Here is a 26189-nt window from a genome sequence, read left to right on the forward strand (position 1 = left end):
TAAGTTAGCTTTAAATGTTCTTAAAATTATTGGTCGAAAAAGAAAGATGAGAGTTGGATTAGAGGAAATAACAGTCTACTTTCTGCTGGACTTGCTCCTTTACTCTGACTTAGTTTCTGTTAAGAAATCAATTTCTATTTCAGTTGTGATTTTAGGAAAAGTACAATTTGGGAAAGACTTTGATTTCGGGGCTAAGGAGAGGTGGGTATCTTTAGTTACTACTCTCTTAGTGAAAAACAGATGTATTCTGGCTTGAGGGGGTTTAGAAAAATGCTTCCAGTACACGTTTGCATCTGTTGCCATCTGCTGCTGCTCTGCCTCACCCCCAGCAAATCTTGGGTAGTGGGGAAATAGAATTCTATGTTAGTGTAGTGATAAGATTCTGTGTATTGTGGTGCCAAAACAGAGAAACATCTTTGTTTACAAGAAGCTATACTAATAACTTAGCAGTTCAGATTGGCTGGCTTTTAGCTGACTTACCTTTTTTCTCTTGTACTACAGGAAATGCCTTTCCCATGAACGTGAGCGGCTTGAAGAAGATTCGGAAAAGCGCCTTGAAATTTTCAAGGAACTTGTATGTGATTATGCTGAAAGCCCAAATGAAGAGAAACTAAATTATCCACCTTGCAGTGAACGAGCTGGACCCCTGGTATGTCTTTCTTTTTTTCTTAGATGTTTTCCTTTTTACTATTCAACTGTTAGGGCATATCTTAAAGAGATAAAAGGATGGTTATAAGGAAATGCATGCTGTTTGCTGTATGATGAGCAGGATGCATCTATTCTTCACCTAATAGGGACAGTTTCTGAGCCTTAAGAACACTTTCAGAAAGCTTTGGGAATCTGGAGGCTTTTCTGGGTTTCTGCAATGTGGAAATCTAACTATATACAAAGAAACAGGGAATCCAAGCTCGTACATTAAATTCGTAGGACATGCATCTGTGGTAATACTAAAAAAAAAGTGACAGTGGGTCATCAAATACTATAAGATATAGTAGCTGTTCCTAGATTGCCAATTTTTATCTTCCTTCACGTACAAATCTTTATCAAGTTGTATATAAACTCTCAAGGTGTGTTTTGAAACTGGAATCAACTTGTTTTATGGATGAACTTGTAATGGCTATTCAAACTGTAGAAATTACAGCTGTTGTGTATTTAGCTATTCACAGTCTTTGAGTGACTATAAATTACCTTTCAGGATGGAAAACATAGTGTAGTGTCAGATACCTGTGTTCATCTTGAGGGCATTACTGATTCTCTGCAGAACGATGTGGATATTAGAAAGCAAGGTGAAGCAGAACATGATCGCATTGTATCCCTAGAGGACCCACAGGAAGCCATAAGTTCGCTTGAAAAGCAGCTGGAAATAATTAACTTTGAACTAATGAAGACCAAAGAAGAATTGACAAAGAAAAATACCGAACTACTCAAAGCTGAAGAGGAACTGACACTGAAGAATAAAGGTGAGCTATGTGATGTGAAAACATCATGGTTTTATGATTTTTTTCTTTTAATCAGTATTCCACGTTATAACATCATGTAGTGTGCTGGGTGTTAAAGAGTTAGTGATCCAGTTCTGTGGATCAACAATAGCTCCAGTATACCTGTCTGGTAAGAAAGGAACTGCATACCTTGGAGTCCCAGAGGACTTTGTGTTAATTTGTTTCCATTTTCCCTTCATAGGGAAAGATAAAACTGCTCACATGTCAATAGATGCCCTCTCTTTTTCCTTGCTGCTCATCCCAGCAGTGTCTGTGCTCCCTAGCTGTCTCAACTTCAGCAGTAGAGTAAGGCCTCTGGTTTTTGGATGCTCTCTCTCTCGTTTTGTTTATTAGCTTCAATTCTAATGATATTGCATTACATAATCTTCCATTCTGATATCTTATTTAGTAAATGAGCTTTCCTCCTCAGATCGTTGTCACTGTTTTGCTTTTAGGTCCATCTCCCTACTCTTTCCCCCTTTTCCTTTTCCAAGGTTGTGGGACCGTGGGTTCCCCTGCCCCATTAGTCATGGAACCGGGCCAAAAGGGCCCGTGAGCTGTTGACAGAAAGGTAGAAGAAAGAAACAGTTAACTAATCAAAAATAGAAATAATCAATTTCAGTAGAAAGTAGAGAGGTTCTACATTTGGAACATCGCCTGCATGTAAGTGATTGTCCATTCTGTTCATGCTCAGATTGAACACAGTTCTTGGTTATTTCATTTTTTCCCTTGAAATTTCAACTAGCAGTTCTAAGCTTTCAGAAGTGTGGGGTTAAATGTCTAGATCTTGATTTTTACTGCTACATCGTAACCCCTACTATTCTTGAAAACATTGCCTCAGCAAGGTGTAAAGTATCTGATGGAATATTCATAAAGGATGAGGTTGACCGTAGTATGATTTCACATAATCCTCATGGTATGACCTATTTATCCTATTTAAGAAATATAGACAACTTTTGAAACACTCTATAAATAAAGGCAACATGAATAAATTAATTTATTCAAAGCTACGTAAACGTGAGAATTTCTTGAAAAATAAATTACTTAATAAAAATTGGCTACTTATTGAATTCCAATTTCTCTGTATGTTACAGATATTGAAATGCAGATGACTAAATTGGATGAGTCTGCTGAGCAACTTAAAGAAGCAGCTGAGGTAACTTAATATCTTACACAAGGTTTTCTTGGTAATTTGTTTTAATATGAAGTTGTGGTAGCTTAAAATGCTATTACAATAGGCTCATAGCTTTCTTACCAAGTTTAGCTTGACTGAACTTGCTTTTAAACACATTGTTTAATTCAGCTACTTAAGACTACATTAAAAGCTGATGACTGACCTACTTTTTTTTACTTCCAAGAAAATGAATATACAAAACGAAAGGATTCAAGAGCTAATGGACATCGTTGTGCAGAAAGATGATGCTATTACAAAGCTACAAGACTTAATATCTCATTTAGAAGAAACAGTAAAAGACTATGTGAGTTTTACATATCTCAATATCTTTATCCAAAAGAAAATCCCTAAACCTGTACTTGTTTGAAACTGTAAAGAATTCAAATTTATTTGAATTTAATTATTAAGGCAAACAACAAAGAACTGGCAACAAAAATGTGTGTTCCACCAACTGCTACCTCACACTCCTACCTCAAGGGAAGATCAACAATATTAATATATTGAGCAGAGTTTGAAGGATGAGTAGATAGCCAGGATATCTCTACATTCTACTCAGTTAATAAAACTCTCTCCTGAAGTACTGCAAGCTACTGAATATATAAAGACTAGTTTGACTAAGTGTGTGTGCATACTGCTTGCTGTTGGTTTTTTTTGTCTTGATGTTTGGTAGCCTGAAGTAGCTCTGAAAGTATTTGTAGTTAATTCTGTCACTCAGATCTCTTCCCCTGTAAACCTAGCACCCGAACCTTCCTTAGTCTTTGACTCTGTCTGCACCACTGCAATTTTAGTATTCCATAGTATTAAAGCTGAGCGTGATGAGTAGTTCCAAGAACACGGCTCCAACTCTATCCATGAGGTTGTGTGGCCTTAACATTTCTGAGGCTTTTCTTTTGTATTCATGAAGTATTAAAGATGAGTAATCAGTCCTTGGCAGTGCCAGCATGGCTTACCATTTGTCATCTTGTAAGTAAAGCAACTGCGCTCCTGGTCAAACACATAACCTAAACTATGCATGACAGAGCTGACTAAGCTTTCAAGTTTGATTGTATCTGTCATGATAAAAATGATCTGTGGGCTTAGCAGCCACAGCAAGTGTAGGAGCTGACTGTTTATTCTTTGACCAAATTTGTAATTATGCTGACTACTTTGACACTGGAAATTCTTTGATAAACTGATAAACTCTGATTGATTGTGTGCAAGTCTTGTATTTTGTAACCTGCTAGGCTGTTGCTCTCCCTTCTATACTGTACCAAGTTAGCTTGTTATTGTCTGGAACTGTACCTGTTCTTGCTGTTACTGAGATTTGTAACTGACTTCTATAGGGGTCACCAGATAAATGTTCTACCTGTATAGTTCTGTGAAAATCTTTGCCTGTGGAAGATTACTGAGACTAAAGTGCTCATGTTGTTAAACTTCAATGTAACTGATCTTATATCAATACAGGACAATACTGTAACTACCATTAAAATAAAACTGGAAGAAGAGAACTCCAATAAAGCAACTGAAAGCATCCAATTCAAGAAATGTGGGAAAAGTGTGCTGGAAGTGGAAAGGAAGCGTTGCTTTGAAGATGAGACTACTGCGGGAGAGCCACCAGCAAAGAAAGGTACAGTTTCTTCCATCACTGAACAAGACGTCTTCCAAAAAAAATTCATTCCTATTCCAGAATGGAAGCAAAAAGTTAAGTCTATACATTATGGTGCGAGGAAAAAATCTAGCATGCTAAACTGTAAATAGAAATAACTGTTATGTAAGTATCTCTTTTGCAGAAGGCCCTATACTCTTCATTTTTGAATGCTTAAATTAAAAGATTTTTTCACTGTTTCCTTTTTGTTCCTTTTTCCTCAGCTGCTGATGCTCTTGCAGATTTGATAATCCTAAAGAAACTGCTTTAGAACTTGTTTTAACTGCTGCTGTTGCTAGTCTTCTGGGAGAGTAGCATCAGCTACTCAAGTGCTTTTTTTTTTTTTTTTTCCTGAAGCAAGTATCAAAACTGTTAATGTCCTGCTCATTAATGCTCAATTACCTCACTCATGTGGGGAAAAAAAAAAGCTTCATCTTTTATATATATATAAAAATGTTCTGTGAATAGACCAGTGCTGGTCAAGGTCATGCTGCTGGCAAAAGAAGAAAGCTTTCTATTTGAATACCACTAGCTTTTTTAAAATCCATAGACAATATATTTTGCACAACACTTGTTTTTACACTTCCAGTCCAGTTGCTGTGTATCTTCTGAATTTCACTAGGGATGAAACTTAAAAAGGTACCATTAATTATTTTCTAAACTTAATTGATGTACTAATTAAGAATATTGAGCTGTTTTGTACAAGTCATGTCCATACTGTGTCAATAAGTTCTGCTTTTAACAACTTCTGGGCACAGTTGGGCTTTGGTTTTCCTAGAATTTCAGTTTTTCTAGAATGACAGAAGATATACGCAATGCAAAAGGAGAATTGCAAACTTAGCTTTAGTCCCTTCCTCTCTTGATTTCCTCTTGCAAAATATGTACAAGTAAGTCAAGGCTTTGATGTTTAATACACAACATTCCAATTTATGTTTTCCAAAAAAGGTCTCTAGATAGTGGCTAGTAGCCAACAGTAGCCAAAGGAGGTAAAATACTAGTCACTGTGGCCCAACGGTGCGTGCGACTCAGGGCACTTCTGGTGTTTGTACAACTTGACTGAGTGCCACCTGAAATGTTACTGAAACAGAACTTTTATTTCTGCATCAAACATCTCTCGGATTTGTCTCTGCCATCTTTATTTGGAATAAATATTGGATCCTAATCTGATCACTTAATGGCATCATGTATGTAGGTAGTACAGGATACAGAGAGAGGGAAGCACAGCTGATGTGGACTCCTTCATACCCCAAATTGTAGTATGTTTGTTATAATCATGTGACTGAAGCTCTCATAAAAAAAAAAAAACAACAAAAAAAAAACAATGATAGCACTCCCCCAACTAGGAATTAAAATGGATAACTGATAGTGACAATGCCAGCACTGAGTTTTCTGTTGAGAAGAATTGCCTATTCAATCATGTGAAATGTTTCTTTTATTGGTGAGTGTGCTATTTTTTTAGTACTTAAACATAGCACGCATATTACTGAATGGGCATAGCTGGATTCTAAATCACTCACGAAATACAGCTGGAGCCACTTTTCAGAGGAAGAAAATGCACGTGGTTTTAGTTATCGCTCGCTACTTAAGGAGAAATCAGCCCCAAGCTAATGAATTACTCATGGAAACTTGAGTCTGCAAGTTTGTACACCTTTCTGAGAGAACTGTATATGGAAAACTTTAGGTGAGGACAGAAGTAGGAATCCTTGGTCTTTGTTTAGAGACCAAATGAAAAAAAAGAGGATGATGCAAGCATTGAAGTGATCAACTTGTAGCTGATTTTATTATTTTTTTTTCCTAATTAAAAGGACAGTGAGTTTGAATGAAACTTCTTAGAAAACTGTACAGTACCTTTTAGATGTAGACTAAGCGATTCCTGGCTGTATTACAGGGATTGCTGAACCAGGGAAAGTGGAAACAACATAGCTGTGAATTATCTATCTCATTCCCCATGTTTCTTAAAACTGATTAGATTTTCCACTAGCATAGAGTGGAAGGTTTGAGTAATGCCATAGTAAAAGTGTTCTTCCAGGCTGAAAGCCTTTTGCTGCAAATTATGGATAGAAGTCTGAGGCTCTTTATTACATGTTTAGAGAGCTTTAACTAGTTTGAGACTTTTAAATACCACATGATGTGATGGTGTGGCTTTCATGTCATGCCTGTTTTTCACTTAGTAGTTGCTACCTGATATTGCTAACTACTTTGTAACATTGATTTTAATTGATGTGAGCTATATTCCTTGGTTTGTTTCTTTTGGTAGATGTGAAGCAAAGAAACAAAAAGAGCGCTCTAAATCAAGAGGAAATTGAACACGTGGAAGAGCACTGTTCTTTGAATGATATGGAAATGGTACAACTGCGTGAAAGAATTGAATACTTAGAACATTATATACATGCACTTGAAGAAGAATGCAGAAGAGAAAGAGAGAAACAAGAAAGGCTGAGTAAGCAGTTGACAACCCTGAGTATTAACTTCTCTTTTTCTGAAGAAAGAGCTGCTAAATTCTTTGAACAAGTGAAGCAGTGTCAAACTGGCAATAGGAAAACTCTTTCTGAATTGACTGAACAGAAATCTATAGATAAGAAACTAGAAGAAAACAATGTTCAACTAAGGAACACCATAAAAGCTGCAGAACAAAATATCACTGATAAATTGTCTCAGCTAAAAGTCATGCAGTCCAAATTAGATGAGTTATATAAACGCCACTTAGAGTCTTCTACTATGGATATCGATTTAGTCAATCTAAAGGATTTCTTAGGCTCTCAAAAAGATAAAATGGAGGAAAAAAATCTGAAGTTAAAATCTGAAGTTAATTCTGTACACGTTCAGTCTCAGGCTTCTTCTTTATCAGATCTTGCAGAAGACCAGTCCTTCAACTGCTGTATTGAAAGCATTTGGGATATATGCAGAAGTGTTATTAAAGTTTCCTCACAAAAAAGTCAGCAGATTGAAGCACTGTTTCAAGAAGGTGAAAGCCTAAAGAAGGCACTCGAAGATGCTAAAAAGTGTAATTATCAACTTGAAATGCAGTTAAGTGAGATGACAAATCAAGTCAGTCAGTCCATAAAGGAGGAAGATCTTATGAATCAGTTACAAGAGCAAATAAAAGAGAAGACTCAGGACTTTGAAAGAAATATTGAAGAAAATCACAGAGTAATTGCACAGTTTGAGGAGAAAGTTACCAACTACGAAGTAAAAATAAGAGAGCTTGAATATCTCCTGGAGGCTTTTAGAACAAAGGAAGACAGCGTGACAAAACTCAACAAATTACTTAAAGAAAAAGAATCTATTATTTTAAATCTAGAAACAGTTAAAGTGGCTCTGCAAGAGAAGTCTGCTAATGCAGAGAAAAAGCTTGAGGAGTTCAGTAATAAAGAGGCAAATCTGATAGAAGAAGTTACGCAGCTGAAAAACAGCTTAGAGCAGACAAAACACTCTCTTTGGGAAAAGGAGAAAAGTGAAAAGGAGAAAATGCAATCTATAGAATTGTAAGTACCAGTGAGATAACTCACAGCCCTATGAGAATGAACTAGAGTTAAAACTAGTTCTTGTGAACATCATTTTGTCTAATGCATTTGCATGTTTATCAGTAGCTAAACTAATACTTTAGGATGCTATGGTATGCTACTTGAATTCAAAGGGAAAACAGGAGTGTGCAAAGAAATAAAGAATAATTTGGGGAATTCTGATGGTTTTGTTGCACATCCATCAGAATAGAACCTGTGTAGTTTATTGCTTCAGAATCTTATTTATGATAAGTTGAAATTCAAAGTTATTTGTTTAAATCTTGCCACTGGTCTCGATAGATCTAAGATTCCGTTTACAAATGGAAACAGTTGGGAAGAGCCTGGATTAACCCATAAATGATGTTTCCTTGAGATGCATAACAGGAATGTTATTTGTCTCTTTGTCTTTAACATAAGGCTAAATAAGGATCTTTCTGAGAGCTCTGCCCTCGTACAGAATTTGAAAAAAGATTTGCAGTGGAAAGAAGAAGAGCATACAGATTTAAGAGAGAAACTTTCTGATGCCAAGAAACAAATTCAGCAAGTACAGAAAGAGGTTTGTAGTCAGTTGAGATTTTTCTTCTTCTATGCTTGGTTTTTTGTTGTTAAAACTTGATTTCTCAAACCTGAACTATGAAGCTTAAAAATCTTTCACACTAGGGCTAGCAGCAGATTTTAGTTACTGTTGCTGCTGAAGCTGTAGAGAAGATAGGATGTCAAAACATGGTTTCATATAGGTAACAAAGAGAGGAAAGGGAACTTCATTAGTAGTCTTGAAGAAGGTTTGTGGAAAAAATGGCTAATCTGCTCCTGGAGAGGGAATTCTTCTAATCTCTGCAGTAACAGTAAACTTACCATTAGTATTTGTAGTAACTTCAAAGCCTCAAACTTTAGTCTTGTGAAAAACACTAATAACTGCGAAGAAAAATGCTATTTACGTGTAGAGAAATAGACTAATTTCCAGAGGCTCTTTAATATAAGCTGTACTTCTTTTTTCACTTGCAACTTCAGTGATGTGAATAGCTAATAATTAGTTACTAAGCAGTAAGATGTCTTAAAACTTATTTTGCAGGAACTTAGTCCAAAAGTTTATTGGAGGAGTTTGGGATGGAAAATTGAGGCTTAAAAATGTATTGATGTGTTCCCTGGTAGCCTCGCATTTGCTGTCATTTTCCTACTCTGCATGTGTTTTTTAACTCTTCGTTTAATAAAGAATAAGTATTTAGATAGCTTGGATTACAGAAGTCTTTTAATTAGTTATGAGCTTTACTTACATTACAGGTGTCCGTGATGCGTGCTGAGGAGAAATCTCTGAGGAACAGAGTTAATGAACTTGAAAGGATTAAAAAACAGCTTGGTGAAGAAGTAAATATCAAAAAGCTTACTCTGCAGGAACTGAAAAAGGTATTTTAATTTTTTTAAATTTACTTGGTCTTTTTTTTTTAATTAATCTACTAATGATGCAAGAGGAAAAAGCTTACAAAAATTAGGGTAATATGAAAGCAGCCAGCTGAAATTAGCAGTAGATCATGAAAGGTATTCAAAAATTTCTCGCTGTAGAGCATTGGAGAATTGTTTTAAATGTAAAACATAAATGTACATAACATATTAGTGTTTTAAATCTGCATTGTAAATACATGTATAATACATGCAGATAACCTGATTCTGTTTGGTGACATCTCGATATGTTAATTGAAATGTCTTTCATTTAACCTTTTTATCAGCTTGAATGCTTATAAGATTTGAAAAAATGATTAATCCAGGCTGTCTTAAAATTCTGTTTTGTGTACACTTTTCTTTCATTGTGAAATATAGGAGCAGTTGAAAAACAAGAAGTTGGAAGAAGTCATTGAGCAGTATAAGAAAATACATGAAGGTCAGCCATTTTTTTTCCCCTCTGTGTATGTGTGTGAGGAATATCAATGTGAATGTTGTTATGTTGCTGATTACTTTAGCGAGTCTTAGTGTTTTAAAATATAAATACATATTTGAGAAACTCCAAACTGGATGTTAAGGAGTTCAGCACTGCTGTTTTGTTGCATAACTATGAGCAAATAAACCTGAAAATAAAGCAACAGCCTTGGAATAAGAGGAATAAGAAAAGTCTCAAAGAAAATGTAGATTTTCTGTACTTTTTTTCTAGAGTCTGTTATTAATTTGCCATTTTAGTTGACCTTTTTAACAAAAATCAACCATTGAAATGTCAAGTTCTACAGCACTAGATTCTGTAGGCTTGATGAACTTAGAGCAGCAGGTGAACTACAGTCATTTTCTCATGTAATAAAGTCCATATTCTGATTGTCCTTAGCATTAGAAGTCTCGCCTAAAACAAGTTGGTAAGACTCGCTTAAGAATGTTGTATATGTTTGTACATATTTCAGTAGAGATGTTCAGTTTCTTTCAAAAGAGCTTTTGATCATGTGGGAACCTCTTGACTTGAAAACTCTTTGGGAGACAATAGAAGGAACTAGTAGGGAGTTCATCTGTATATTTTCAAACCTCCAGATCTGCGTGCAAAAGAAAAAATAATTGAAGATATGCGCATGACATTAGAAGAACAAGAACAGACTCAGACTGAACAAGATAAAGCATTTGAAGCCAAATTAGAAGAGAATCAAATATTAGCTTCAGGTAATCTTTCCATGGAAATGGAGCAGGGAGGCAAAAGTGCTTTAAATGTATTGTGATAGTCACTTCCATTTTCATTTGACTGTTATTTAGGCATTAATTTTCTATAGTTAACAACAAATTTCCATGGTTAAAGGCTTCTGTTATTTCTTTGTGTCTAAGCAGATAAAACTAAATGGCTTTAATAAAAAGTTATTAAACGTGGTATTTCAAATATACATTTGCAACTATATGCTATCTAACCTCATTTTGTGTTGAGTAGAACTGGAGACGTGGAAACAGAAATACAGAGAACTGAGTAACGAGAGCAGTGGTGACCAGCAGCAGAAGAACATGGGAAGTGAAAAGACAAACATGAATGAAAACAATACTGAATTAATAAAGCTGCAAAAAGAGCTGAAGGTAACTTAGTTTTAAAGTTGTAACTTTTACTTACAAGACTATTTATAACACGATACAGTAAAATGTTAGTAACAGTAATGTTAGTAAAATGTTAGTAACAGTTTACAGTAAAATGATTAAGAAAACTTCCTGTAAAACCTGCGGTGCAATGTGCTACAATGTCCAGATGCAGCTTTCTCATAGAATATGAAAAATGGCATCACTGATACCCCCGTAATATAGGTAGTGTAGCCTTCCTTACATCATGCTATCATGCTTCTGTTGCTGGCTTCTGAATAGATGCCTTAACCCATCTGATGCTTTTTTTAATAAAAACAGTGGGCTCTCAGTGGAAGTTCTCTAAGGTGAAAATATAATAAATTACATCTGCATCTGCTCTGTTAGTGGAATATTTCCGAACTTCTCTTTTGTCCTGCATAAACTTATTCACAGTATTTCTAATACGCGGAGCCAATGCCATTTCTCAATCAGAAGGGAAGGTTGAACATTCATTGCTTCATTTTCTACCACGTCAACATATTGTAAGCAGAGTATACTTAGACAATTGACCTGCACGTTATTTGCAAGAAGGGATCTGGCTTTTAAGGCTTTTATTCAGTGATTTCATTTCTGGTTTCTTTAAAATAGGAAAGTGAGGCAAAGTATCAAACTGATAGAAAAAAGTGGTTGGAGGAAAAAGAGGGACTCATAAATCAGATAAAAGAAGCTGAAAATCTCCGCAACAGAGAAATGAAAAACTTTGCTGAGGACCAACAACGTCATGGAAAACAGAAAGCAGAAATTGTGAGTGACAAGGTCTTGCCAGAGTCATCCAGTGTCTGTAATTTGGAGAAAACCTGATGCTGAATACTAGCAGTATGGGCACTTAAGAGTCCTCTTGCTTTCTTATATGACAAAGCCCATATGAGATCTACCAGATATGGAAAAGGAAGGAATAGAAGGGTCACAAAAAGAAAAAGCTTTCATAAGTGCATAATGAAATGATAAATGACATTGATAAGAAAGCTACAGTTGAAAAGTAAATTACTGCTTAATGATACTAAGAAAGCATTTTCCAACAATAGGATTTATTTTCTTTTCTGGAAAACAAAAGGCCTTTAAGCCTTTATAAGGAAGAAAAAGGCTATCCAGTTTCAAAAAAACCCCACAAAAACCCCACAGACTTCTCTCCAGATATTGAATAAAAACGCTTGGTCAAATTTCCATGCTTTTCTCCCATATCACTTTGAAAGTAGTAACTGATACTTCACAATCAAGTGGATACTTTACCTGTTCACTGGGCTACTGTCATGTGACTTCTTAAATATGTGAATCTGTGCAGTCTACAAAGCTATTTTTGCATCTAGAAGTAGTTAGTCCTAACTTTCTGGACCCGCAACCAGCACAGAAGGGTATGAGAAGCTCAGTGCTATTATCACTTTGTCTGTGACTTTATTTTATTATCCTAAAGCTCGCTAGTAGTCATTAAATGAGCAAACTGAAGTGGGGGTTCTTAATAAAATAAAATAATAGTAATAATATTTTTTCACAAGAAGAGTAATACAGATTGTCTAACTAAAGCATGGTTTTGCTTCTTTAAGTTTGCAGTGAAACTAGTCCTAGAGCTCCAGTAGATCTTGATGAGCTCGTGTATTTGCTAAGGCAGTAAAATAGCATTAACTACCAAACTGTTAGAACAGTTCAATATGTAGTAGTGATGATTATTTCTAAACTTATTTAGGAAAGACTTGTTGCACAGCTGGAGGAAAAGGACAACAATCTTCAAAAGTGGCGTGAAGAGAGAGACCAGTTAGTAGCAGCTTTGGAAGCACAGCTCAAAACTTTGGTTCCTAATGCCATACATAACGCCATACAAAATGATAAAGAAATAGCAGAACTGAAACAATCTGCCTTAAAGGATTCAGAAAAGGTCAGCTCTCTTTTCTTTCTATCTGATTTGCTACTCATAAAACCTGCTGTTTTTATTTTGGGTGTATTTTTTTTCTTAAGCACTGTCATATTGATAACTTGTGCAGATTAAAAAAAAAATAAAAGCCAGATTTTACTTTTGTTCTTTAGAAACTGAGTTTCTGTCAATTACTAAAGTTTCAAAATGATTAGTAGTTCAGATACACACACACTCAGTTTGATCATTTTGTTTATAAGGTTGGTCTGGACATCAATTTTTCCTGCAGTTCACAGTGTTTCTTGGTCCCAAGCTAGACTGAATACTCAGTAGTAGTCTTCTCTAGTACTGAGTCGTAGTTTTGTCTAAGGTTTCTTACTTCCTATGCTTTTTCTGAGCTAGTATCTACAATGGCATGAAAGACAGGAGATGTGAAGAGATGCAGGAAAGCAACAAAGGCTGAGGGGGATGATCACTGGATGTTGCATTTCTTTATTTCAATGTTCAGACTTTAATCAGGATAGCTAATCTAACCAGTGGCTAGAACTTCAAAAGCTAAACAGAGGACTAAATTTGTTGTGCTTCTTTGAGAATCTTTGGATTCTTTTTCTCTGGGCAGAGGTTCTCATAGCAAAACTTCCACTACAACTGCTGACTTTTTCAGGGTACTAAGGATTTCATGTACAAATAGGAGCTCAAGGTATCACAAAATCACAGAATGTCAGGGATTGAAAGAGGAGGGCTGAAGCAGGCAAGCAGAATGGAAGGAAGCAATATACATTGTATTACATTTTTACCCAGGCAATTACGTGACTACTTCACTTGTAACAGTGACCATACAAATACGTGAATTTTTATTATTCTTGAAGAGTTTGCTGTTTTAGCCTGCAATTCTAAAACTGTTCCTACCAAGTAATTGTAGTGGTGCACGTTAATTCCTTTTGCCAATCCTTCAACTCAGCAATTTTACTGTGTTTATTAGGATAATGAAATTGTGATAGAAGAATTAAGAAGAGAATTGGCTGACAAAGATGACTTAATAAAGGAATTAAAACAATCCATTAACCGCGATAACCCTCAGTCTTTACCGGCAGTACCTTTACTTGAAGAAAAACAAGATAAAATGCATCACTCTGTAAATGAAGAGGTATGGTTATATTTATGGAACATTTGTACTTGAAGTCGTGTTAATACTTTTTGTTCTGCTGTTGTTCTAGGAAATATTGGAAATATCCCAAGAGTTAGAATCATTTTTCTTAGCATAGTCCTTAAATTTCATATTCAGTGATGAGTACTTGTTGGTTCTTTTTATCTTCCACTCAGGCATGTGCTCTCATCCTCTCAAAGATATTTTATTTACTAGGACACCATCTCTCTACATATGTTACAGAGTTTTTCCATGCACTTCTCCATATATTTATAATCAGATACTGAAGATTGGGCAGAAGTTTACTCTCTGACATTCTAACATAGCTGCTGTGAGTGCACAGAGAGTATGGGGGGAATGGATGACAAGATGATTGGGATTACAGGTTTTACCCCTAAATAACATCTCCCTTTGCCACTTTTGGAGATAGAATACTGAACAAGACTGTTGGTGAGACCCAGTAGGATGTATCTGAAGATCACTTGATGAATAGAAGTTACTATCTTCACATACTCGTGCTGTGTTTCAGCTTAGCTTACCTGTTCACTAGGTGTCTGAGCTTGAGATTTTATGTTGTAACCTTGAAAGACTCTGTATGGGAACTGCTGAATCATGGCCTGAACCACTGATTGGCCACCTGAGGTGAGCACCGAGTCAGCCATGGGCGCACAGGTGAAGGTGATATACCTGTGTGAGTGGAAGGGGTGGAGCCTGGTTCCACCTCTCTCAAACCCCATTTAAGGGCTGACCACCACCAGGGAAGGATCTCTTCTTGGAGATCCCTCCCACGTGGAGTCCCCTGCGAGCCTTGTCATCCTAAAGGTGAGCCATCTTCTCTTTTGTAGTATCTGTATACTGTTTATATAGAACTACTTAAAATATACCATCCCCTATACTATCTCCTTGTGGAGTACCATCATTGGGAGTTATTTACCTTACACTTGGCGAGCCAGGCAGCTCTAGCGATACTAAATCCATAATGTCCTTCATTTGGAATATGTTTAAATGGGCCAAGGGGGAGAACGTTACCCCCTTAGAACAGACAATCCCTGGTCTAATTCCAGGGTTCATGGGGTCACCCTACTATGGGTTGGCGTCCATTATTGAGAAATGGGGACCCATGCGGGTTCCAGGGACTGCCTCTCCCTCCCCATCTTATTTGACCGACTACTTTCTAGGATTAGATAAAGACATACTTGTTACCAAGGAGCGGCGGTTAGCCGCCTCTGCAGTAGCCTGGCCATTAGTAATGGCCATACTCAAATTAGATACTGCAAATGTTAATATGGAGACTGAAAATCAGTTATTATGAGACCGTATTGAGAAACTGGAGCAACAGCTGGGTACATTAACAACCAAAAAGCCTGGCCTAAATGTCCCCACGAGACAAATACGGAATATATCAGTAGAAGACACCCAAAAATCAGAGGAAGAAGACTCTGATATGACAGGGAAAAAGATCTCTAAGGCAGATCTCGAAACTCCATCTATGATGGACCCATTTGAGATTCGGCCTATCATAACTCAAAAAACAAAAAAGGTACAGGATAGACCAGCAGGGGTGCCTCCTGACCAATGGCCCCCTGCAGAAACCTGCCTCCATGTAACCGCTCGTCCGTATACAGCTAATGAGTTGATGGACCTAGTACAACGATTCCATCAGAAACCAAGGGAAAGCATACCATCATGGCTCCTAAGGTTATGGGATGCAGGAGCTGAAAGTGTCTTAGTAAATGGAACAGAAATGTCAAAATTAGCATCTATAACAATAAACCCGGCCTTAAGACAAAGATTATATGCAGCCGTCCACTATAATGAGGAAAACCATTCTATTATAGATTGGTTGATGGCTGCATGCCGCTTAACATGGCCCAACAAAACCAATATCCCTCTTAATACTGGTTTGTGGTCCTCTATGGAGGACCTCCAGACCTACATCAGAGAACTAGGTATGAGGGAGGCTCTGTACGCAGACACTTTTGAAAGCCCCGATACGGAGAAATTTACAGCGGGCATGAGAGATCTGATACTACAGCAGGCCCCCTCCCACCTATATGGGATGTTGGTTTCCATATTAAATCCGTTGGTGGCATCAGAAGCCATCGTACAGCAGGCAGCCCAGTTAGTGACAGACTTAGGGGAGACGGAGCGCGTAAGAACCAGGCGCAATGTTAATACAGTGGAAGACGCTGAGGCCTTCCCTATTAAAACTAAAAAGCCTGCTCCACGGATGCCCCGATCAGGCCCCGTACGGGTATCCCGGAGGACTATGTTTAATGATCTCATACGGGCTGGGGTTGCATTTACCAAAATTGATGGGCAACCCAACCATGTTTTGTTGCAGCTATGGAAACAGCTTAGAAATGATCAGAAATTTCAGAGTGCTCCCAGAAAATCGGGAGTACGAATTATACAAAAAACACCGACAACAACCTGGAATTTGGCTGACTTTATAATACCGAACAGAAGAAAAAAACATCCGCAGGTGTCACGGGCTACAGTGCCTGAGCCACCTGTGACAAAAGATTTAGATCTGGCAAAATTCATGGATTAACGGAAAACTCTGGTCCCCATAGGGCCTCCAGATGTGACCGGAGGCCCTATGTAGAACTAACAATATTCTGGTCCAGGACAAATGTGCAGAAGGTGATGGCTCTAGTGGATACCGGCGCAGAAACATCAATTATATATGGAGACCCAACAAAATTTAAGGGTAATAGAGTGATGATTGGTGGGTTTGGGGGACAGACTATTCCAGTCTCCCAGACGTGGTTGAAATTGGGGGTTGGGCGTCTCCCGCCCCGGGAGTATAAGGTGTCGATTGCCCCAATTCCAGAATATATCTTGGGCATAGACATTCTATGGGGTCTGGCTCTCCAGACAACTGTGGGAGAGTTCAGACTACGGCAGAGGTACATTAGTATCCGGGCAATACGGACAATATTGAGGGGCCATGCGAAACATGAGCCCATTTGTTTGCCAAAACCACGCCGGATTACTAATGTAAGACAGTACAGACTCCCAGGTGGGCAAGAAGAAATATCAAAGACAGTGCAGGAATTAGAGAAAGTAGGTATTATAAGACCTGCACACAGCCCATATAATTCCCCCATATGGCCAGTACAGAAGTCGGATGGAACATGGAGAATGACGGTGGATTATAGGGAACTAAATAAGGTCACGCCGCCCATCCATGCGGCCGTACCCAATATTGCCTCCTTAATGGACACTCTTAGTAGGGAAATTAAAACTTACCATTGTGTCCTGGATTTAGCGAATGCGTTTTTTAGCATACCTATTGCTAAAGAATCACAAGATCAATTTGCATTTACGTGGGGAGGCAGGCAGTGGACCTTTCAGGTCTTGCCACAGGGGTACGTGCACTCACCAACATACTGTCATAATTTGGTGGCACGTGACCTGGCTGATTGGAGAAAACCAAACAATGTGAACCTATACCACTATATTGATGATCTCCTGTTAACATCCGACTCACTGGAAGCAGTAGGGGAGGCAGCGGATTCATTAACTGCCTACCTAAGTGAAAGAGGATGGGCTATCAATCCTCAAAAAGTGCAAGGTCCAGGACTGTCCGTAAAATTTCTAGGGGTAGTCTGGTCAGGAAAGACCAAAGTATTACCTGATGCCGTCATAGATAAGGTTCAGGCATTTCCAGTCCCTACAACACCAAAGCAGCTGCAGGAATTCCTGGGTATATTGGGATATTGGCGTTCCTTTATACCTCATTTGGCGCAGCTGCTGAGACCTTTATATAGACTTACCAAAAAGGGCCAATTATGGGATTGGGGGAGAACAGAACAGGATGCTTTCCAACAGGCGAAACAGGCGGTTAAACAAGCCCAGGCACTGGGTATATCTGATCCTACCCTCCCAGCTGAGCTAGATGTTCACGTAACTCAAGATGGCTTTGGCTGGGGCCTGTGGCAACGTCAGAGTTCTGTTCGGACCCCCATTGGATTTTGGTCTCAGGTGTGGCATGGTGCAGAGGGAAGATATAGTATGATTGAAAAACAGTTATTGGCTGCCTATTCCACATTACAAGCGGTAGAGCCAATAACCCAAACGGCCGAAGTTATAGTCAAGACTACATTGCCAATCCAGGGGTGGGTAAGAGATCTGACCCACCTTCCTAAGACGGGGGTGGCCCAGGTGCAGATGGTAGCACGATGGGTCGCCTATCTCAGTCAGAGGAGTAGTCTGTCTTCCTCACCGTTGAAAGAAGAGCTTCAGAAGATTCTTGGCCAAGTAACGTATCGTAGTGATGCACCAAAACAAACTTCGGTTGCTCCACCACAGAAGAGTCCCGTCCAGGAAGGAAAATATCCTATTCCTGAAGATGCCTGGTACACAGATGGGTCCAGCAAGGGCAACCCAAGTAAGTGGAGAGCAGTAGCGTACCATCCTGCCACAGACACAATCTGGTTCGAAGAGGGGGATGGTCAAAGCAGCCAGTGGGCAGAGCTGCGGGCGGTGTGGATGGTTATAACCAAAGAACCTGGTGATGGTATCCTGAATATTTGCACAGATAGTTGGGCTGTGTATCGGGGGCTCACTCTTTGGATCGCACAGTGGGCCACCCAGGATTGGACTATCCACTCCCGACCGATCTGGGGCAAAGATATGTGGTTAGACATATGGAATGCAGTCAAACACAGAACTGTGTGTGTTTACCATGTTTCTGGTCATCAACCCCTACAGTCACCAGGAAATGATGAAGCCGACACACTGGCCCGAGTTAGATGGGTTGAGAACTCACCATCTGAGAATATCGCTTACTGGCTACATCAAAAGCTGCGGCATGCTGGGCAGAAGACCATGTGGGCAGCCGCTAAAGCGTGGGGACTGCCTGTACAACTATCGGACATCGCTCAAGCATGCCAAGACTGTGATGCCTGCTCTAAGATAAGACCGAGGTCGTTGCCTGAAACTACAGCCCATCTTGCTAGAGGACACAATCCTCTACAGAGGTGGCAGGTTGATTATATAGGGCCCCTCCCTCGGTCTGAGGGGGCGAGATATGCCCTAACCTGTGTCGACACTGCGAGTGGGCTAATGCAGGCCTATCCAGTACCAAAAGCCAACCAGGCATACACTATAAAGGCACTCACAAGGCTGATGGCTGCCTACGGGACGCCGCAAGTCATCGAGAGCGACCAAGGAAGTCATTTCACGGGTGCAGTGATACAACACTGGGCAGAAGAAAATAATATTGAGTGGTGATTCCACCTGCCATATAATCCAACGGGGACAGGCCTTATCGAACGTTACAATGGTATTCTCAAGGCTGCCCTGAAGACAGACTCTCAGTCCCTGCAGGGGTGGACAAAGAGACTCCATGAGACCCTGCGGGACCTGAATGAAAGACCTAGAGATGGCAGACCCAGTGCCTTGAAAATGTTACAAACAACATGGGCCTCCCCACTTAGGATCCAAATTACGGGCACCGATAATGAAGTGAAACCTCAGATTGGCCGTGAGAACAATCTTCTGCTCCCTGCCCCTGAGGACCTAAAACCAGGTACCAATAAAATAAAATGGCCCTGGAAGGTGCAGGTAGGACCACGATGGTGCAGCCTACTTGCACCTTGGGGGAGATTATTGGAGGTGGGGGGTTCGGTAGCCCCTCCGGTAATAGGTACATGGCCTACTGAAATAATGGTTAACACTCCAGTCTTCATTGCTAAGGGAACCCCTATCATGTCTCTGTGGCAGATCAGGACACCCCCTTTGGTGCCTGATATAGTCGTACAGCCACAGACATTGGGTCAAAGGGTTTGGTACAGGCGGCCAGGGCATGCCCCTGTACAAGCTGAAGTGTTAACCCAAGACAGGAATACGGCCTGTATCTTGCCCTGGAGAGCGGATCTTCCCCTCTTGGTACCTCTAAAACACTTGTATATGAGTCGCCAGAAGGAACCAAACAATACTGCAGTGTTCCAGAGTTGTTATAAGACCACGTGCAGCATCTGGTGATGGTCTAACCGGGACTGATGACACATAAGATGGACCTGCACTGTGTGATTACATGCTTCCAGTAGATACCACCAAGCACTGGCCCAAAGAAGAGTTCGAATGATGCGCCAATCATCACTCATCTCGGATTACATCAACATGCGTTGCGACGGGCAATTATGTAAGCGTCGCGATGTATTGGGTCTCTGTATCAAGGGGAGCTCACCTTATGGTTACTTGATCAGTGGTTCATGTCGTGAAGGGATGGAGTGTATGGGAACTGCTGAATCATGGCCTGAACCACTGATTGGCCACCTGAGGTGAGCACCGAGTCAGCCATGGGGGCACAGGTGAAGGTGATATACCTGTGTGAGTGGAAGGGGTGGAGCCTGGTTCCACCTCTCTCAAACCCCATTTAAGGGCTGACCACCACCAGGGAAGGATCTCTTCTTGGAGATCCCTCCCACGTGGAGTCCCCTGCGAGCCTTGTCATCCTAAAGGTGAGCCATCTTCTCTTTTGTAGTATCTGTATACTGTTTATATAGAACTACTTAAAAATATACCATCCCCTATACTATCTCCTTGTGGAGTACCATCATTGGGAGTTATTTACCTTACAGACTCAAAATAATTTTGAGGTCTACTATACAGCCTAATCTTTACTCATTTTAAATATTTACAGACTATGAAAAAACAAAGCAAGACTAAACATGTAGATGAAGTAAGTATTCCAAGAAGCTGTGAAACTAAGGACAATTATTCATCATCTCGGTGTCCTAGCAGTATGACTTCCCTCAGTGGATCTGAGGTTAGTATGAAACTTTTGAATCTGAAAATTTTGTAATTTTGTTGATTTCAGTAAGGAATGAGTAGCAAAAGGTCTCATGTTCTCTAAATAGTTCTCAAGTTTTATTTTGTTTATCCCTTTCAGGGTGATCAGATCACCCATTTGGATAGCCTTTGGTAGGAGTAAAAGCTGTAGAAACTACTGTGTGATGAATTGTTTCTGTGTGCTGTTGAAAACTTTTCTCTTGTTGATGCTGATAAAGAGTCTCATGATTAGATGAGTCACCTGGGAAAAAAATTTATAACGTCACTGAAATGGGCACAGCAAATTGGACTTCTTTTCTTCCCCTGCAGGGTTTCTGGGTGCTGTTTTGTGAGATGATGATGTTAATCATTCCTATATAAGTTTTTGGTTGCTAACTTTAATGAAGTAGCAGATATATATATATATATATATATAAAACATAAAGTTATATATATATATTTAAAAACTTAATTCTTGGGAATACAGTGGTGGTGATACTCCATTCAGAATCTTATTTCTTGTTCGGTTGCCTTCTAAACAGAAATCCAGAAAAGTGTACTCCCCAAGAAAAAAAGAAAAGTAAAGAAAAAAAAGTAGTTGAAGGATTTAATTGATGAACCTCGTGTGGGAAGTCCAAGCCTTACTGAAACTAAACTCATAGCCAAGCTGAATGATAATGTTTAAGAAAAGAGGAAAGATTTTATCTTAACTCCATTGTGTATTTTCTTTGAAAATCTGTAGACATAAATCAGCATTTTAGACTTCCTATATGTTTGCTTTCTATTTAATCTGAAGTATCTGAGTATTTCCTTGGAATTGTCAGTGTGCAATTTTGCTTCATATGAGTCTTAGTGAGAAAAAAAAGTCCATTATATATGGAGATGGCATCACTTCATGAAATGCCTAATGCTGATATCTTAATGTTGCTACCAGCCTGTTTTTGTAATTGTCACCATAAATCTGAATTTGTACTTAAATGTAGTGATTTACTTTCAACTTGCATTTTCATCTGTCAAATATCTCAATTGCAAAAGCATAGGAAATAATGGATTGAAGAGAGAATCTCAGAATGATTCACTTACAGGTATTTTTAGCTCCCTTGAATGTTTATTTAGTATTTGATTCACATTTGAATAGTCACCACTAGCAAATGCCTCCTATACTATTAGCAATAGCATTTAAAGTGTCTGCTTTTGTTTTATAAGCAGTTGTTATTCTTTCTAAAAGAATCATGGCTAAAACTTATCTTATTTTCCCAGGATATTGTGGAAAGCAAGAACAAGAAACATGCAACGTCTGTTACAGCTTCTAATTCACCCTCTGGAAGTGATGAGAAAATGGTTGGTTTTTGTTCTAGTTTGGAAGCTAGTTTGGGACTTTCTGTAATTTGTGTAGAGGTGTGAAAGGAGTGAACATTCTGATGCAGCAGTATCTTACCCTGATCTGTATACCTGATTCCTAAGATTCCTGAATAGGAATCTTAAACACTTATGTCTTGTTCCTATTCAGTTCCATAAACTTAAGCAAAGAGGAAGACTGTCTGTCCCAAGAGTGTTTAATGGCTGTATGACTGTACAGTGGTGATTTGGAGGAAAGGATATTGCATGTTGAATAGTTTGGAAGACAAGTTTGAGAATACATTCTCAAATTCAAGGGTGAAGCCCTTGAATTCAACTTTAGTTTCCTATCATTTATGCATGTGGCAATTATTAAAGAAAGATGTTTCCATGCCTTAGCAATATCTTCAGCATGCTCTGAGTGTGAATAGTAGATTTTTCCCATCTGTTTTCTTCTGTTTGTGTATTCATTTATTTTATATAATTAGAACAAGTTCTGTAAAATAACTTTACAGCTTGGAACTATTTTTAAAGAAACTATTTTTCCTTTAAGAAAATTCAAGAAACTTATGTCTTGAAATATCTGAAATCTTGACAGTTCCCTAAAGGGTATAAAACTGTCAGCCTTACTTGCTGTTGTAGAATTGTTAGCATAGTAAAAAGAGGTGTGAGTAGCAAAGCTCAGAATGTCAGCTTCAAATAACATTGAAATAAAGCTTAAGCAATGATCTTATTTCTTGTTCAGTTGCCTTCTAAACAGAAATCCAGAAAAGCGTACTCCCCAAGAAAACAAGAACATACAGCAAGTAAAAGATTGACCAGAAAGAGGAATGCAGCACTACAAAGAATTGAAGATTTTCTTCAAAGCTCTCCTCTTGTTAGTCACTCTAAAGGTTAGTATAGAACAAATAAGATTTATTTCATGTTTTCTAGGCACTGTAGAATGGCTTGCTTCTGTTGTAAGCTATTAATGTTCTTAGACAACATCTGCCATGTTAAGTTGTTCTTTAATCTATGAAATAAATCAATTTATTCATCTCTTCAGTAATTCATTACACCTTGGAATGAAAATCTACAGGTGTACAGAGAAAGTTGATTCTACCCTGTGCTTCTGTCAGCACATAAGTTGTTGAAGTCCTGCTGAAGTTTTTAACTTCCAGTGGATTCTGAGTCATAACTGTTTTTAATGTCCAATTTTAATGCGTGCTTTAAGCTTTTGGATCTGAAGCTATAAACTGTTTCAGCTACAGAAGCAATAGAAAATCCTGGTAGACAAATAGCATTTCTATATATTTTTATTTAAATTTTATGTAAGTAACTTTTTAAAACCGAGTTTATTATGAAGCTTTTTGTATTCATTGATTCCAAGGCTGACAAAACCAGTAAGGCATTTGGTTTATGAATAAAAATAATTTCTTGTCTTGGAGAGGAAGAGAACAAGACAAAATGAACTAAAAGAAAGCTGTATTCAGCTGACATTTATGGCCCTCTAGATACAGTTGCTTCTTCAGTAAATGTTTATACATTACTGTTCTGTGCAATGTAATACATTTCTGTAGTCTTGGCTTAAAACGAACTACTGAGGAGTCAGAACAAGCCTGAAGGTTTGATCTATTTGCTGGAGGAGGATAAAAGTACTGAACTATTTCCTTATTCTACCTAGACACTCTTTTTAGTCTTTCTGCTGCTTTATTTTATTTTGTTCTCAAAGATCTTCTCTGTCTTTGAGTGCTAGCTTACAGTTTACTATGTAGGTGATATAACAGTCATGGAGAGATGTCTTCCAATTTGGAATCGTAGATATTTACAGTGTGTTGGGGTAGGATTATTGTACGTATTTATGCTTTTCTAAAGCACAATTTAGAGAGCTTTCTAGGTATGCTTAAGCTGTGTTGTCCTGTCTAAGCCAACTTGTAAAAGGTGTTAGGTGCCATGTTGATGTACCATTTCTGATATGCAATTTCATGACTCTGTCAGTAGCTGTGGGGCTAAAAGTATTCTTGATCTTTTAATTTTGCTGGAGTCCTTTTCCATTCAGTGTAGTGAACATTTGATCAAGCTGTGATGTCCCATTGAATTTTCCATTAATTTTATGAGTGAGGAGGGCAGAAACCAAAATGCTTTTAATTAGAGGATGAAGAAAATGATTATAATATAATTAAAATTTTTTCTTATAATATTCTTATATTATAATATAAAATAATTTCTTCTCTCACTGTAGTTCTGAGGAAGTCATGGCTACAGAAATTTAGGCTAAAAATGTTTCCTGAACACTTCATGTTTCACAAAATGAGTATTAGAATATTCATTTGAAATGACTTTTAAAGTGAAAGCTGCCTTCAGGTTTTCTTTGCCTGTGGATATTTTTTTAAGATAAGCAGAATTTTGTATGTTCTCTTTATTTGTTTATTCTAATTAAGCTGTGTTAAAACAATCTCCGTATCTTACAGACTTCTGATTAAAAGATAATAAGCAGATTCCACTCTGAAATCTATTTAGGGGAAAAATGTTTGCGTGGGTCAGGAATTGTCTAATGTAAAAAGTATCCGTAAGTCTAATGTAAAAAGATGATGAGTAACTCTTGAAATACTTTCTTCAGGTTTTGAAAATACAAAACGAAGAAGAAAGTGATCATCAAATCATCAGGCAGCATCTACAAACAAAAACAGCTAAATAACCTTGAAGAAGCATGTTTGCACCCCCAGGTCTACTTCTATTATATCATTTAAACTGGTTGTTAATAATGTATTAAAAATTATTTTTTAAGTTTGTACATAGTTGTATAGTGTCTTTCTGATTGTTTCAAGTTGACTCCATTGAAGTTGAAATAAATACAAACTTTCTTGAACTGTGTGTTTGAGGGTTTTTTGTTTTGTTTTTTGCATCCCCTTTATAGGAATGGTGTCTTTAGAACTCTGTTATTTACTAATTGTGCAGTAATAACTATGCTTGTGCGGGATGGCTTAAATTGCTTTTTTTCACATGACTGGTGTAATTTTCTTTGCAGGGAGAAGGCCAAGGAATTGGCACTACATGTCAGAATGATGATTTCTGTCACTTGTGTGATTTCAGCTTTAAATTACTAAGTTTAGAAAAATAAACCTAATAAATTTGGGGAGAATTCTAATATATTAATGCACTGTTTGAAGTGATCTAGTCTGGAGCAATCATTTCAGAATATATTCTAACCATCTAGTTCTCAACTATGAATAGAACCAATAATATTGTACTGAGATCTCAGTTCATAATCAGAGCGTGAGTAGGCATTTAACACTTGGGTTCATCAAGGCAGCATTTACTTACTTGAGAGAGACTGCATTTCCTAAGATTTTATATAGTTAGGAGAACACTTCTGTTTGTAAAGAGCTGAAATTACTTTCACAATGACCTGCATTTGATATGCATGAAAAAGGGTAATCCAAGGCAGTTTGTTTGCTCTCATTTCTTGCTCAGGCAGCTTTCTTGCCTTATTATTTATTTATTTATTTTCTTGAATTACTTCAAACCATACAGTACTGTTGGTTTAATTTTATGTTTTACCTTGATTATTGTGTTGCTTTGAATATTTATTTTTGGTCTGTTTCATCCCCATCCTATTTTATGCATAGGTGTCCAGCCTTTTGGCTTGCCTGGGCCATGCTGAGTGAACTACAATTGTCTTGGGCTGCATATAAGATATTTTTTATAGATAATTAACTTTTTTTAAAAATGTTTTGTTGTCATCTTTATATTATTTATTAGAAGTATAACTAAAACTAGTGGGTTGGACACGTGGTTTTAAGTGTTCCCTATCCATCTAGGTTTTACATGTTCTAGCACCAAAAGAAGAGTATCTTGTCTTACAGGACTGCCTTTTGTGGTCTGGTGTTGGCCTGGCTACAGAATTTTCCAAGAAAATTCAAACAACATTTAGCCTGAGATGTTCTTTTTTTTTTCTTCCCAGTTTTCCTCTCTTCTTCCATTCTCCAAGACATACTAATTCATTAGAAACAATTAGTTCGCCCTAGAGTCAGTGACAGTTTCACACTACTCGTTTCTGATAGTACAGCTGTAATTTTACTGTCCTCCAGAAATCATTTCATGATTTAACAGCTGTAAGTTTTCTTAGACTGCTATTCTTTGTCTTTTGTACGATTGAAAAATACAGATCAGCTGGACTTGTGAGCACAAATGAGAAGAAAAATTCTTCTCCTTGAAAAAGAACTGCAGCATTGATTTAACAATCAT

At 38.0% G+C, this 26189-nt stretch overlaps 1 protein-coding gene across 1 annotated transcript in view; it reads left to right on the plus strand.

The window, feature by feature from the left end:
* KIF20B (kinesin family member 20B) overlaps positions 1 to 24664 on the plus strand; it is a 38350-nt gene extending 13686 nt beyond the window's left edge. Inside the window, exons 15-33 of the mRNA XM_065746667.1 lie at positions 502 to 649; positions 1196 to 1460; positions 2573 to 2634; positions 2837 to 2956; positions 4096 to 4258; positions 4750 to 4760; positions 6542 to 7761; positions 8197 to 8335; positions 9061 to 9183; positions 9595 to 9655; positions 10285 to 10410; positions 10670 to 10809; positions 11437 to 11592; positions 12530 to 12718; positions 13677 to 13841; positions 20497 to 20622; positions 21834 to 21965; positions 22723 to 22855; positions 24562 to 24664. Of these exons, the coding sequence (XP_065602739.1) occupies positions 502 to 649; positions 1196 to 1460; positions 2573 to 2634; positions 2837 to 2956; positions 4096 to 4258; positions 4750 to 4760; positions 6542 to 7761; positions 8197 to 8335; positions 9061 to 9183; positions 9595 to 9655; positions 10285 to 10410; positions 10670 to 10809; positions 11437 to 11592; positions 12530 to 12718; positions 13677 to 13841; positions 20497 to 20622; positions 21834 to 21965; positions 22723 to 22855; positions 24562 to 24593 (3511 nt within the window). The 3' untranslated portion in view covers positions 24594 to 24664. The remainder of the gene's footprint in view (positions 1 to 501; positions 650 to 1195; positions 1461 to 2572; positions 2635 to 2836; positions 2957 to 4095; positions 4259 to 4749; positions 4761 to 6541; positions 7762 to 8196; positions 8336 to 9060; positions 9184 to 9594; positions 9656 to 10284; positions 10411 to 10669; positions 10810 to 11436; positions 11593 to 12529; positions 12719 to 13676; positions 13842 to 20496; positions 20623 to 21833; positions 21966 to 22722; positions 22856 to 24561) is intronic.
* The last annotated feature ends 1525 nt before the right edge of the window (positions 24665 to 26189 follow it).

This window comes from Cyrtonyx montezumae, unplaced genomic scaffold (genome assembly GCF_038088225.1).
Source record: "Cyrtonyx montezumae isolate F1298 unplaced genomic scaffold, pur_monq_1.0 scaffold_4, whole genome shotgun sequence".
In the NCBI taxonomy this organism is placed as follows: Eukaryota; Metazoa; Chordata; class Aves; order Galliformes; family Odontophoridae; genus Cyrtonyx; species Cyrtonyx montezumae.